Here is a 15,936-nt window from a genome sequence, read left to right as displayed (position 1 = left end):
CTTCTGTAAATAATGCTTGCCTGCTCGGGGTGCAAGGCTCAAAGGGTGCTTGGGAAGTAAATGTAGAGAAATATGTCATTAAGATACTGCTGTTGTTATGACGCAGCCTTCAGTAACAATGGCAGCTACCATGAGTTGTGATTCTATGTGTGCAACTGCCACAATGAAGAAAAAAGCTGCTGACTGTATTTAAGTTCACTGTTTCCAGCAGGGCTACTGGCAGGCCTGACTTCAGCTAGGGAGGGAGGGAGACATAAATTGAGCCTTCATGTCATGCCTGTTTCTGTGCTGGGTACTTTATATGTATTATCTCATTTAATTTAATGTTCTCAGCCCTATGGGCTAAGTGAGATTACAATTACCACTGTACACTTGAGACACTACAGTTTCAAGGAACAGAGGGGACTGGTCCATAAGCACATGGCTAGCTTGGAACAGACTGAGAACCCTGAATCTGGGCCAACTCCCTAAGATCTTGGTCTTCTCAAAATCCAAAGTGGCCTCCATTAGCAGAGAAGACTCAATGCTGACCATGCTTGCTTTCTTTGGATGAGAAGTTAATTCCTTGAGGCAAAGACCAAGTTTTAGGCAAAGGAGCCCTAGGCTGGGGGACTAATATTCCAGGTCACAGTGAGGAATATCTTATACCAAAAATGGAGATACTCTCAAACCAAGAAGGCAAAGCCTTAGTGGGGAAATAGGAGTTTATAAAAGCTGGGGTCAGGCCCAGTGTCTAGTCTTCTTGTTCCAGACAGCTGAGTCAAGAGAAGTGCTTAGCCTCAGAGCTGCTTCCTGGCGACATGTTCAGATCTGGGTACTGTAGCCCCTTGCCAGGCAAGAAGGCCCTGTTTGGGTAGGGTCCAGAACTCCTGGGGATATTCTACTGCTGTCTGGGTCCTGTTGCTTTCTGTGCTGACTCTGAAGGCTTTCTTTGCAAGGGCTTGGCTTCCGGGGCAAGCAGGACATTTTCTCTTCCCTAGGGAAGGTCTGGCTTTTGTTGGGGCCAGAGGCACCTGCACTTCTCAAGCAGCAGGGGGAGCTGCAGTAGCAGCTACTTGCAATCTAGAGCCCCGAACCTCTGCCTCAAGGCTTGGCTCCCAGTCAGTTCACTGACTTGAACCAGCATGGCTGACGCTTGTTTCTCTCTGGCTCTTGGCCCAATGGCTTTTACAACTTTTCTAATACTTTCCCAGATTGGTTGATAGATTTATACTTAATAACCACTATAATAACCATATCTACTCTTCTACCATTTGTTGAGTGTTAGCTACTTGCCAGACACTTTGTTAAATATTTTACATACATTATTTCATTGGATACTCCCAATAAATTCACAAAATGGATATTATAATCCTCTTTGTTCACATGTTGAAACAACGGCTCAGAGAGATTATTTACCATATCTTTATTGTGGTCTTATATTTTACCCTCTTGATAATCTGATAATCTGTGAGATAAGTAATACCACCTTCATGTTAGGGATGAGGATGCAGAAGAGCTGTCTTCCCCAAAGTTGCAAGTGAATAATAAAAGTAAATGGTGGTAGGGTCAAGGTTGAACGTTTTCTCATCCCAAGCCTGTTGCTTTCTCAGCATTACAGTGTCCTTCCCCTGACTGTCTTGTTCTTAACTGGCAACTGGGAAAGGCTACCACAGTGGCCACTGCAGGAGGTCTGTGTTCCCAGAGCAACTCAGTTCAGCGCCCAACCCAGAGTGGGTGCTGGACTTGCTGCAGTGCACAGAACAGCCCCTCTGCTGCCTCCACGATGCTGAGACCTGCAGCAGGCAGTGTGCCTGGGGGTGAAGATCACTCCTCATCACAGTACTTTGCCAGCTACTTCTGTTCTTGAGACGTAAAAGCTCTTTACTGAAAATGCCCACTAGTATCTGTGTGGCGGGGTAGGGAGGAGATGGGATGGGGTTGGGCATGAAAGAGGAGGATGCAAGTAGAGCAGCAGTGTCAGCATCTGTCTTGTGGCCAAGCAGTGTAGCGAGCAAAGATAACGCACTCTCCCCTCATCAGTAACCTCTTGCCTGAAGTGCTCACTCTGGCTCTGCAGACCCTGCAGGTGTGTGGCTAGCAGCCAGACCCCCAGACAGCAATGCCAAACCTATTCCTAGTTGAGTCTTGACCTGAGGGACACAAAGGAACTCCCACATGCCTGGCTTGAGTATATGACCCAGATCTGCCCTCTTGCTTCGGGAGAGCACACACCCGTTTTCCGAAGTTTTCTAGGACAGGCAACCATCATGGACCCCTGGCAGTCATGGTGGGGGGCTGGCAGCTAGCCCAGCAGCCCCCACTCAGTCTCCACAGACTGACTGCAAAGCTTTCCTCCACACCCCGCATCCCACCCCCTGATAAACAAATTGTTCTCTGTTCCATCAGCCTGCTTTCTCCTGCAGCCGTGCCTCCTCCACATCTGCCCACTCCACAGTTCTAACGCCCCTGTATTCCCTGTCTACAAATTATCAGCACTTAAAGGCAGAAAGTTGGACAAACACACCCATTCTTCTTCTAGGTTACCATTACACAAGCATGCTGGGACAAGGAAAACATGCTTGCAAGGATCCCCCAAACCACTGGACCATTCAGTCAGCAATTGAAGCTGACACTGTGTAAGTTATGTCCCATTAAGGGAGCTGAAAGGCCCAGTTGTCTCTTTTTCATTCATCTAAATGCACCTACTCCCAGAGGCAGTCATTGGCCACAGCCTTAGAGGAACTGCCATCTCAGCACTCATAATGAGAAGACAGACTGTGGCTGCAGGACAGAAAGTCAAACTTTTGAGAAGGCTAAAAAACTTAGTAATGGTAGAGTCTGGGCTTTGGAGCACAACAGATCAAGGTGATAATCCCAACCCCATCTCTTTTAGCTTTGCAGCCTTGAGTTTTCACTCTCTGAACCTTTTGCTCCTCATATGTGGAACAGGGATAATATTAGTATGGTCCCTTAGGGAAGTGGTGAGAACTAAACAAGTAATGTTTGTAGAGCACTTAAGATGGATTTTGGCACAATAAACAGTCTTAATTGTTAGCTATTATCATTATTAACAGCAGCAGCAGTAGCAATCACTCCTGTTATCACAACCAAAAGAAAAGACTGAACCTACAGCTAGGGCCTTAGCAAGGAAGCTAGGAGGCAACTTTCCAGAGATCTGGCAGAAATGAAGCTAGTGCTCACAAGATAGACATGCCCATTAAAGCCCATCTAGTGTGAGGCATCTTCTCCTAAGAGTGAAGGAGTCTTGATTAGGGCCAGGAGCAGTCACTGGCTGGTGCTACAATCTGCTTTAAATCAAATTCACCCAGCTCACTGTCTGATAACAGCCTGATTAAGGAAAATGGGCACCATAAATTTGATTCAATATTTGAGAAGAGAAAAGGAGGTGGTCATGTATCATCTGAGAAAAGCCTTTTCGTGACAGCAGGAACTCACTTGCATTCAACAGTTGTGAAAAACTAAAGGCATTTTGGGGGAGTGGGAGTAACGCTGCAGCAGACAAGGTAGGAAAGAGCTATGGCCAATTACAGACTCCACAGTCTGGGTTTCCAGCAGAGTGGGGACAGCCTTACAGTGATGAGCCTGATTCCAAAGGTTCTTGTACTTCTATTTCCTCTGGCCTCCTGGGAAGTTCCACATGCATCTCAGACTCTGAGTCAATCTCAGACAGGTGCATCTCTCTTCCCAGGCTCCATTATCTTGGTTAAGAGAATTGGTGCCCACTTGCCTAGCAGTATCCCAACTTCTTCACTCCCTGAGGCCCCACTGACTTTACCTCCCTGGCATCTCTTAACTCTGTGCTGCCCTCTCTAATCTCATTGTCACAGCTGCCTTGTACAGGACTTGTTGACTTTTCCTGGCCTATGGACTAGCTTCTTACACTGTATTCAGCCTTGTCCATGCAACCCATCCTGAACTCTCTAGCCACAGGAATCTTTCTAAAATGCAACCTGACACGCAGTTGCTTCACTTTAAAATGTCCTACGACTTAATACCACTGACACAATAAAATCCAAATTTTTTTCGATTAGCATTTGAGTATCCTGATGACTTGTATTTCCTGTATCTTTCTTTCCTGCCATTCCTCCCCTCATTTCGCTCTCTCTTAGATGTATTCTCTCTATACTCTAATCCACAGGACTGCATTTTGGTTACATGTTCAAACCACTCACTCAGAATCTCTATAATTTTTAGGACTCTGTGTTATTCTCCTGCCTGCCTCCTATTCTCTATAATCTGCTTACAAAAATTCTCCTACAAGATGCAGCTCAAATGTCTTCTCCTCTTTGGCAAGCATTCCCTGATCATGCAAGTAGAGGTACTCATTCCCTAGTCTATGCTTTCACAGTCCCTCATATGCCCTCCTCAATCTCCACTAGTATCACCCTGAACTGTAGATTCTTTCTGCTTCTATTTGTCCCACAATACCCTAAATCAAGAATATGAGCTTTCATCTCAGAGTCAGAAACCATGTCTGCACCATCTGTTATCTCAACACCTCTCCTCCCAACACACACAATAGGTGCTCAATAAATCAGCATCGCATCAGAAATGACACGCTGAAGTTTAACTTGTATTTTTCCACTGAAGGATTCCATAGTAGAGTGGGAGTACTAACAACAAATCTATTTCTTATCCTCAGAACCCACTTGAGAGCTCAGCTGCAACTCGTGTTTCAGAGTTAGCACTGTTCAACAGGACTTTCTATGATGATGGAAATGTTCTATTGTATATCTGCAACTGTCCGATACAGCAGCCACTAGCCGTATGTGGCTCCAGAGCTCTTGAAATGTGGTTAGTGTAAATGAGGAACTAAATTTTTTTTTTTAATTTTTATTTTTTATTTATTTATTTTTAAAAAATTTTTTATTTTAAGTAATGTCAATAGCCACTTGAGACTAGTAGCTATTATGCTGGATAGTGGAGCTCTAGATTCTCTCTGATAAGGACGCTTTGTAGAAAGTAAAACTTCCCTCACTAGTTCAGCTGTTACTGGTCCCTGCCTTGTTCTTTCAGCTCAAAGGATTGGAAAGAGTGGGACAGGGTGTTTTTTATGAAGCATAAAGCCAGGGAACCCCACACGGTCAGTGATCCCTGCCTACCTGCAGAGGGTTTGGGAAAACTCATCATCCCACAGAGGGCAGAGCACACTTTTTAGACAGCCTCAGGCTGCACTGGTGGATTCCAGGCAAACAGAGAGGCCAAGCTCACTGGGCCAGCTCTGCAAACTCTGACAATATTAGAGCTGGCTTAGGCTATCCAAACACTCAAGTTGGCCCAGAGTTACAGAGCAGGAGACAGGAGATTGATGGAAACAAGTGAATTAGAGGCTCAAGACAAGGGGTTAGGTTATCTGCAAAATCAGATAGCTCTGTTTAAGGACAAAATGTCAGCTGGGTTAAAACTCTTGTCATTTATAGATTACCAACAAGCCAGTAACCATCATTAATAAGGAAATATTAGAAAACTGGTGGAGAAAGTACCCAGACTCTTCCCTCCCTCAGCTATGCAAAGGGCCCTTGAAGGTGTTGGAGCTTTGTTCCCAGCCTAAGTCTCAGCTTATTAGGATGATTAAGTGGCAGAGGGAGATATGCAGAGAAGTTTGGGGGCTGGAGAAGTTGGAGAAGTTCCAAAAAGACCACCTTCTCAGCTTCCTTCCATGGAGGCACCTTTTCTTCTCTTTTTCTTGGTGTTCTAGAATGTCATGACTTCCATTATTTTGAACTGCCTAGTAAAGGAACTATTAAAATAGGATTTAAACTTTGTTTTTCATATAAATAAGTCAGTAAGTCAGAAATGTATCAATGGATCATTTTTTTCTGATTTGGGGATGTCACCTGCTCTAGGCAAGGAGGTTAGAAAGATCCTAGTCAGTGGAAAACATCAGTATTTCAGTATTTCAGTTCCATGATCTTATCTTACTGCATCTGAGATACAGTGAAAGAGCCTAAGATTTCAGTTGGGCAGGCACAGATTCAAATATAGACACTGGGTTCAAATCTAAAACCCTCAAGGGCAAGTCCTTCTGAACTTCAGTTTTCTCATCTATAAAATGGGCATAACAACACCTATAATGCTAGAGGCTGTGAGAAAGAAAGACAATAATGTAAAATACCAAGCCCAGTGCTTGGCACACAGTAGGTACTACAATAACTCTGGGGTCCTGTTCTTGGATTATAAATGATAGCTCACAGTCCCTCACCTTATAGAAAAATCTCAGATTTCTGTTTTTTTCCAGATACATTAACTCAGTAATCCAGATGTGATCAAAATAACTGCTTAGCACTTGCTAAGTTTTGCTGCACGTTATCATTTTTTCCTCACAACTACCCTGTTGGAGCGGTATTGTCATTACCCTCCTTTATGAATTCAGAACCCGAGGATGAGAAATTTGACCAAAGTTACAAGTTAGTCAGCGGCACAGTGAAGATTCACGTCCATCCCTGGGTGGCTTTAATGCCCATCCTGTGGAGTGCCAGGCACCCTGCCTGGTAGAGATGATAATGGTCTGGTTGCCTGAGACTTCCTCCCCAGCAAGGAGGTCTCACCTGTGTAGTTCTTCATCTGAGGGTGAGTACTTGGCAGTGACATCAGCCAGCTCCCCGAAGATCTGCTTGCTGTAAACAGTGAGGGAGGAGAGCAGGATTAACTCCTGCCACGTAGAGCTCAGGAGGCACGTGTAATCCTTGATTGAGAGCTCGCAGAAGAAAGGCAGTTTCTTGATCCAGGCAATCTGCCTAAAAAGCAGCTCGTCAGCCAGGCGGCAAAGCAGGGCAAACAGCTCTGCCTGAGTCACAGCATATCTGGAGGGGGTACGGAGAGGGGAAAGTTACTTTTGGTGGCCAAAGCAGTGAGGATGGGGGCCAAGGAGGGAGATATTCCTAAGGGCACAAAGGGTCTCTGGCAGTGGGCTCCTTGCCCTTGACCATGGATCTCCAGTTCCATTCAATTCAGTCTAATGATAAAAGGATAGGACTGGGGCCCAAAGTAAGCTCAAGGCTGGAGGGGCAGGTTTGGTAAGAAAAGGTTACAAAGGGGAAAGGAGGCTTAAAAATTTGGGCAGTTGTCAGGAGTATGACTTTTAATCTTGGTGTCCACTAATGCTTCATGTGTTACAAAAAAATTCCCAGTCATTCGTGCACCAGTTTTGGCAACGAAAGCTCCGTTAGGGTACATGTGGTGCCCACTCAATACATGGGTTGATGCAAAACTCAATGTAGTCAATTGAGTCAACCATGATTGAGCTAGCCGTGGGGCGAGATAGCTGAAAGAGAATACAACACGTTCAGAAGCTTTTCTTGCTCTCACGGCACCCCCTGGTGGTGAGAATTCAGGAAACTAGAGTTGCTTGGCCCTTCTAAACTACTGTGCAATGGAAGGAACAGGGCCTTCTTCATCTCTGGGCTGGAAGAAATAGGGTTCCAGTTTTCTTTTCCTCAAGGCCCTGTTGTGTGACTCTTCTCCACACCCCCACACCTGACTTGTAAAGGTTTGATGATGGCTTCCCTGTAGGAAGATAATTGAATTTCCTCTTCTGAAACTCGAGACTAGCTTAAGAAATCTCAGGGTATCTTGGGCAGGCGGCGAGGAAGAAGGAGATCTAAGCTTAATAACACACTCAAATAGCCTATGGTTCAGGTCAAATGACTACTGAGTACAGCAATGGGTAGGCCTAAATGGCTGAACTATTATCTCCTCAGGCAGAGCTGACAGGACTGAGAGTATTTCTTCCACTCACTCAGGCCTGCACACAGAGCACATGGCACTTTGTTGACTAGGGATACAGACAGGCCGTACAACCAGTACTAAGTTAAGAACCTAAACCTAATGTACAATTATATCCAGAATTACAGCTCATCTCTGGCACATTTCAAGGTCTGGCTTACTTAAGCCCAACCAGAAACAAAAGCCCTTTAATCCCAGTTCCATAGGGACAGATAAATAGACCCAGCTCTATGAGAAAAGATGTTCAAGAGAAAAATGAGAGACCACTGACTTCAATGATAAGCACAGATTTGTCCTCTGATGCTTGAGTCATCACTTATTATACCCTGACTCATTTCAAAGCCTGGGGTAGAGAAGCCCGGGATGAAGGTGGGTGTGGGGAAGGGGCCACACTGAAGCTGCAGGGCTAAACACAGCAAGGCTCACTCACCCATCTTCAATCAACATGGGCGTGCCCAGTGGCTCCAGGTCCTCGGCTGACACCAGCTGATGAATCAGACTGTATGACTGGGGATCCAGGCTTCGAGCTTGTGGGGGCAGAAGTGGCGAGTGGGCAGAATAGCTAAAAAGGTGCGGTATATATTGATAGTGTGGAGGCACAGACATCCCCATGTACTGATCCCTGAATGCCACGAATCCATTTAATTCCACAGACCTGCTGGAGAGAAAAGTCTCATGTCAAGCAGAACCATCACAAGTCCACTGCCTCCTCAGAGGAAGTGAGCCAGGAAGTGGCTCAGGTGTTCTTTGGCTATGCTCCCTGTCTTCAGTAAGCCAGGACCACAGTCAATGGCAGCATGCACGTCTCCCCTACTCGATGGGGACTCTGTGCCAGTGTGTACAGGCGTGGCTCACCCTTGGACACTCAGGACCTGGCAGAGCTGCACTGAATAAATATTGATTACATAGTCTCTTTGCCACATTTGGGGAGTTTCACAGAATACTCATAGACTGTGATGACAAAGGTGAGTGTTTATATTTTATACTGCTAGGACAATTAAGTCAGAGACAGGCTAAGTGTCTTGCCAGACCACAAAACAAAATCAGCACCAAGCAAAGAACCTGGCGTGTGGCAACAACTCCCTGGACATTCAAAGGAAGAAACAAGCTAGGGAACAAATGAATGAATAAAAACTATGATGAAATATATCGAGAGAAAGGCACATTCTTGTCTTCCCCCCTTTTTGGAGAAATCTAACCACTCAGTCAACTAATATTACCTAGATGCATCTCCTGTGACAGGGCTGGCAAACTATAAACCATGGCCTGTTATGCTAAGTGAGGCTTTATTAGAACACAGCCACACTCATTCATTTACCTATTGTCTCTGGTCACTTTTGCACTACAATGGCAGAACTCAGTAGCTGAGACCTAGACTGTATGGCCTGCAAAGCCTAAAATATTTACTATCTGGTCTTTATAAAAAAATGTCATATTGCAGAAATTTCTGGAAAAAAGAATCTTCTTTGGTGATGGTTATATTTCACACCTAACAACTAACTTAAGATACCATTCTAGCACCATGAGTTAAAAAACTGGTATTTCATGATACCAGCAAATCTGACTTACTTGAAGTTTTCACTGTTCCTTAAAACTTATAATGTGAAAATCTTTATTCTTGCTGAGGCAGAGAAATGATAGCTTAGTCCAATATTGTCAATGTGTCTTTTTTCCCCCAGTGAAAAAATAACCGAGAGAAAAGAGCTACAATTAAAATGTCATTCTGTTAGGTGAAGAAAGTATGGACACAAATAATGGCTATAGCACTTTAGCAGTCTGCTAGAGAATGCCAACATTTTCAAGGTCTTTAGCTAAAAAATGGGCTGCAAAATGCTGCTTTGCATTATCCTGACTCCTACCCCAAAAGACTGAGGAAGCAAAAGTACAGTGGCTGAGACAGATGGGCAGGAATAGCAACCCAGCCCTGAGGCTGCTTGCTTGTGAGTCCACTCTTTGGGTGATCCCCAGATGATGCTGGGTTTGCCTTGAAGCTCACCTGGAGGAGAGTGTAGAGCCGGGTGAGGGCTGGTTGCTCTCTGAAGCCCTGTTCCCAGGGGAACTGTGGTCGCTGTCACCATGGTTGCTCCAATGATTGGCCTCTTCCTCAAATTCTTGCCCAGACATAATCCTTTCGATCTCTTCCTCTGATATCTTTGATAAGGCATTGATATATGTTAGACTGAGTGCTCAGGATACCCTCTGTTCCTTCTTTAGGACTGAGAACTTATTTAAAATTCATGGGGATTCCTAGAACTCTCTCTAGAGAAAACCAAATTTCCTCCCCGCCACCCCTATACTTCAGGTCTCTCTCTCATAATCTTAGGACAGTTTGGTTGCCTATCAGCACTATGGCTCACCATAGCCTTCCTTTTGCCCATTTCCCCTCCTCTCAAGCCATAAAGCCTCCAGGTTCCTCAACATTCCTCTTTGTTCTTCATCTAGTCTTTCCTACTGTTGAAACACCACTCTTCAATAACAAACTCCTACTTGCACTTTAAGACCCAATTCAAATGTCACCTTCGTTTTGATTCATTCTATTACTAAGCTCAGATAGAATTTTAGGTCTTTCTTCTATCCACTCATATAATTCTGTGTATTCTGAGAGACAGAATAGCATAACAGTTAAGAGTTTGAATTTTACAGTCAAATCACCTTTGTTCTAATACAGGTTCTGCCACTTTCTAGTTGTACCATCTCAGAGCAAGTCATATAATTATGTAAACCTAAGTGCTTTCATCTGTATAATGGAAAGAATAATATTAAGTATCATATAGGATTGTTGTGAGGATTAAATTAGTTAATATATTAATACATGTTTAGAAAAGAGCCTTGCACATAGTAACTATTATAGAAGGTTGGCAATGGTATCTTCATTACCACTGGATAATGTATCACAAAAATATCCCCAATAAGACCTTAGGCTATGACAGGATCTAGAAGAAAGCAGTACTCAAATAAATGCATGATGGATAAATGAATAAATGTCCACTTATTAAGTACTGACTATACACCTTTACATGAGTTTTCTTAGTAAGAAAGACATTTCTAAGCCTATTGAATAAAAGAAATTATAGCTCCACCAAGCAAACTGGCCTGCCCATGTCTGAGCAGGAGTCTGAGGAAGAGGCCGGAGTAGCCATGTATGCAGTCCAGTGCTCTAGCTACAATGCCATACAGGGAGTGGCCGAACACTTCTTCCATAAAGTGTGTAACCCAGGGTTGAGGCCAAGGTGGCTAAAGTCAGCACACAGAATGGGAGTGAATGTTGAGTAGGAAGACAGATGAATTTTTGCTTTTTGTTCCTAAGAAGAGCCTGGGAAGACATTTTCTCCCAAGTCTATCTGACTCAAAATTGCATACTTCTTTGTTGCAGCAGCCTATGAGGGAACTTAGAGCTGCTCCAATCATAAACACAGGAGACATTTAGAACTGGAAGTCAGCCAACACAGAGGACTTGGAGGGAAAACGAGAATGTTTATGCGGTGCTCAAGCTGAGTGATTGGTTTTAAGTAGCTTAGACTGCATATTGAATTAGAGGGTTTGTCTTTTTTTATTCAGTCACAGGTAGCAAAAAAAAAAAAAAAAAAAACCGACCCAAATCTATTTTCTTAGAAGTCTGCAGAACACAGAACATTCTTTACATTTAACGAGACACGGGAAGACAAATGGTGCCATCAAATTACAAAATATCTAGTGAGGCCCTGAATGTGTAGCCTCAGTGATGTTGGTGAGAGCAAGACCAGAGCATGGAGGGCATGAAAGTACTTGAGTGTGGTGAGAGGGGCCAGTTATGGTAAAATCAGGCTTATCCTGGCTGGAGTCAAAGTTAGACTGTAGCAGTCTCTCCCTGTGGGTCCCATGGGACACTAAGCAATCACTAGTGGACTGAACAGGAGATGGGGCGTGTTGGGAGTGCCTGAATCTGGGTTTAAATCTCATCCACCATTTCCTATCTAGGTACTTATTGTTGAGTAAATCATTCAAGTTCTCTGAACCTTAGCTCCCTCATCAGTAAAACAGAGGTAACACTCCCTCATAGCTCATGGTGCCCCCACTAGATGCTGGAGCAAACCTCACTATCTAACAGGTTAAGTAATACAGACTTGGGAGGTTAATCTAAGATAAAGTTATTAAGTGCATGGGCACAACAGGTGCTCAATAAGTGGAAATTCTATTCCTTTTTATTTTTAGTTACAATTAAGGACTTGGAGATAACAGCTCTCTCTTCCTAACATACCACCTAGAAACAGAAAAAGACTAAAAGGAAAATTATATGCCCAGTATCAAAACCACAAATGCAATGACAGATGAAACAGATTTTTCTGAGCATCAGTTTCCTCAATTCTGGAGAGAACAGAGAGTCTGTAGATGTAAATGACTGAAGATCCCTTGGCATGGTGAGCGAGTCACAGAAGGTACTCAAAGAACATTAGGTAATACTGAGGAAGGTTTTTAATTGAGGAAATGCTTAAGAATTCTTCCCAATGGATAAACTTTCTACTGTATCTAAATATAAAAAGAATGAATACAAATAAAGACCATATGTGAAAAGCCCATAGCTAATATCATACCCAAAGGTAAAAAATGGAAAGCTTTTCCTCTAAGATCAGGATCAAGGTAAGGATGCCCACTCTTACCACATTTATTCTAGATATTACTGGAAGTCGCAGAGCACTAGGCAAATTAAAAAAAGAAAGAAAGAAAGAAAAGGCATTCAAGTTAGAAAGGAAGAAGCAAAATTATTTCTGTTCACAGAAGACATATAGTCTTTCTATGTCTTTAAAGATGTCACCAAAAAGCTATTAGAACTAATCAAAGAATTCAGCAAGGCTGTAGGATACAAAGCCAACACAGAAAATTAGTTGCATTTTATATACTGACAATGAATTACCTGGAGAGAAAATTAAGAAAGCAATCTCATTTACAATAGCATTAAAAAAGAATAAAATACTTAGGAATAAACTTAACTAAGGAGGTGAAAGACTCGTACACTGCTCAAAGAAATTAAAGACACAAATAAATGGAAAGTCATCCTGTGTTTATAGATTAAAAGACCCTAACATTCTTAAAAACTGCATACTATCCAAAGTGTCCTATAGATTCAATGCAATCCTTATCAAAATTCCAATGGCATTTTTTTCTGCAGAAAAAAAAAAAATCCTAAAATTCATATGAAATCACAAAGAACCCCAAACAGCCAAAACAATCTTGAGAAAGAACAACAAAGCTAGAGGCCTTGTATTTTCTGATTTCAAAACATATTACAAAGCTAAAGGAATCAAAACAGTAAAGTGCTGGCACAAGGACAGACATACAGATCCCCCAAATAAGCTCAGATATATGGCCAAAATCTTTGACAAAGTTGCCAAGACTACACGATAGGAAAAGGAGAGTATCTTCAACAAATGGTGCTGGGAAAACCACCTATCCATATGCAAAAGAATGGAATTAGAGTTTTACCTACACTATATGCAAAAAGCAACTCAACAGATTAAAGACAAACATAAAATTTAAAAAACTCCTAAAAGCAAACATAGAGAAAGTTTCTTGACACTGATTTTTTTTTTTTAATTGAAGTATAGTTGACTTACAACATTGTGTTAGTTTCAGGTTTATAACACAGTGATTCAGTATTTTTGCAGAGTCTATTCCATTATAGGTACAAGATAATGGGTGTAATTCCCTGTGCTATAAAGTATTATCCTGTTGCTTATCTATTTTATATATAGTAGCTCATATTTATTAATCCAATAACCCTAATTTATCAATGAATTTGTGAATATGACACCAAAGCAAAAACAGACAAATGGAATTACATTAAACCAAAAGACTTCTGCAAAACAAAGTCAACAAAGTGAATGGGCACCTTCCAGAAAATTTTTACAAACCATATATCTGATAAAGGTTAATATTCAAAATATATAAGGAATTCCTACAACCCAAGAGTCAATTAAATTAATCAGCCTGATCAAAAAAATAGCAAAATACTTAACAGACATTTCTCCAAAGAAAACATATGAATACCCAAAAGGCATACGAAAAGATACTCAATGTTACCAATCATCAGGGAAATGCAAATCAAAGCCATAATGAGATATCACCTCATACCTATTTGGATGGCCAGCATCAAATAAACAACTATGCAAACAAACAAAAACCCCCCAGAAAACAAGAAGTGCTGGAGAGAATGCAGAAAATTAGAACCCTGTGCACTTGGGTGGGAATATAAAATGGTGTGGTGACTATGTAAAATAGCATGGAGGTTTCTCAAAAACTTAAAAATAGAATTACCATATGACCCAGTAATCCCACTCAGGCTATTTATCCAAAAGAGTTGAAATTAGGATCTTGAAGAGGTATTTGCCCTCCCATGTTCATTGTAGCCAAGGCCACTGTCACTATACCCAAGAGGTAGAAACAATCTAAATGTCCATCAATGGATGAAAAAACAAAATGTGCTATATATTACTTACAATAACCAGGCCATGGAAGCAACCTAAATGTCCATCAACAGAGGAACGGATAAAGGTGTGGTACATATATACATATACACAGTGGAATATTATTCAGCCATAAAAAAGAACGAAATAATGCCACCTGCAGCAACATGAATGGGACCCAGAGACTGTCATACTGAGTGAAAGTAAGCCAAAGAAAGATAAATATCATATGATATAGCTTTTATGTGGAATCTAAAAAAATAGTACAAATGAACTTATGTAGAAAACAAACGTATGGTTACCAGGGGGTAATGGGTGGGGACTCAGAGACTGGGATTGAGAATCTCCTGTACTAGTACTATATACAAAATAGGTAATTTAAAAGGGACCTATTCTACAGTACAGGGAACTCTACTCAACACTCAGTAATGGCCTATAATGGGAACAGAATCTAAAAAAAGAGTGGACATATGTATAACTGATTCACTTTGTTGTACAACAGAAACACAACATTGTAAATCAACGATACTCCAATAAAAGTTAAAAGCAAAAACCATAGAGCAAAAACAAAAAACCCAAAAAGTACTATATACAAAAATGGAGTGTTACTCAGCTTTAAAAAGGAAGGAATCCTGTCATGTGCTACAACATGGATGAATCTTAAGGACATTATGCTAAGTGAAATAAGGCAGTCACAGTAGGACAAGTACTGCATGATGCCACTTATATGATGTATCAAAAGTTGTCAAACTCTTAGAAGGGGAAAGTAGAATGATGCTTGTCAGGGATTGGGGGGAAGGAGAAATACGGAGTTACTACTAACGTTTCAGTCACAAGCTTAAAACGTTCTAGAGATCTGCTATACAAAATGTGCATATAGTTGACACTACTGTATTATACACTTAATTTGTTAAGGAGGTATATTTCATGTTATATGTTTTTATCACACAAAATAGAGCAGATATGAATGGAGACTGAAATATATTAATTTGTAAGAGATATAAATGATTTGAATAAGTGAATAAAAATGTTTGATGAAAAAGAGAATCCAACTGAGTGCATATGTATACCAGGCTCACATGACAGAAAACCCTCCCATACATCATCAGTGTATGTCTTAAGACAACTCTGAATTCCTGTCTTTCTCTCATTCCCCCATATTCAATTGGATAACTCCTATCAATTTCACCTATTAAATATTTCTTGAATCTATTCCCTTTCCTCAATCTGCACTATTACCGCCCTATTTGAAACCACAGTCTATATCTCTTGCCTACACTTCTGTAACATTCTCCCCACATCCCCCACTTTTTTTTTTGGGGGGGGGGCCACATGGTACATGGGATCTTATCTCCCCAAGTAGGGATAGAACCCACATCACTTGCAATGGAAGCATGGAGCCTTAACTACTCGATCACCAGGGAAGTCCTATAAAATCCTTTTAACTGCTTTTTCTCTGCCACCAGTTTCACCTACCTTTAACCCAGGTCTTCAAAAACATGTCTTTCCCACTAGACTGAGTTTACAGTACAGGGTGTCTGGCAAACATTAAGTACTACCAAGTAAATGTTTGTGGGGCTGAATGTGTATTACCTTCCTTACTTTACAAATAAGGCAATGAACTTTCTGTGGAAATACCTTTAACAACATTGAATAGCTAAGTAGTCTTGCTGATTTCTGCCAGATTAACTATAACCTACAACCTTAAGAGGCTGACATAAAAATCCTCTGGGAAATTCCCTGGCACTCCAGTGGTTAGAACTCCATG

At 41.8% G+C, this 15,936-nt stretch overlaps 1 protein-coding gene across 4 annotated transcripts in view; it reads right to left on the bottom strand.

Moving 5' to 3' along the window:
• Positions 1-15,936, bottom strand: part of NR6A1 (nuclear receptor subfamily 6 group A member 1) — a 214,333-nt gene that overhangs the window by 9,516 nt on the left and 188,881 nt on the right. For 3 of the 4 annotated variants that reach the window (XR_009694644.1, XM_061154681.1, XM_061154683.1), the window contains 3 exons: positions 9,725-9,879; positions 8,159-8,386; positions 6,552-6,806 (listed from right to left, as the gene is read on the bottom strand). Coding sequence is in view for 3 of the 4 variants with exons in the window: in XM_061154681.1 (XP_061010664.1) it covers positions 6,552-6,806; positions 8,159-8,386; positions 9,725-9,879 (638 nt within the window). In the remaining variant the exon portion in view is untranslated. The remainder of the gene's footprint in view (positions 1-6,551; positions 6,807-8,158; positions 8,387-9,724; positions 9,880-15,936) is intronic. The other variant, XM_061154682.1, reaches the window with a different exon arrangement.

This window comes from Dama dama, chromosome 11, assembly GCF_033118175.1.
Source record: "Dama dama isolate Ldn47 chromosome 11, ASM3311817v1, whole genome shotgun sequence".
Classification (NCBI taxonomy): Eukaryota; Metazoa; Chordata; class Mammalia; order Artiodactyla; family Cervidae; genus Dama; species Dama dama.
The sequence above is the reverse complement of the archived record's forward strand: the minus strand, read 5'-3'. Positions and strand labels throughout refer to the sequence as shown.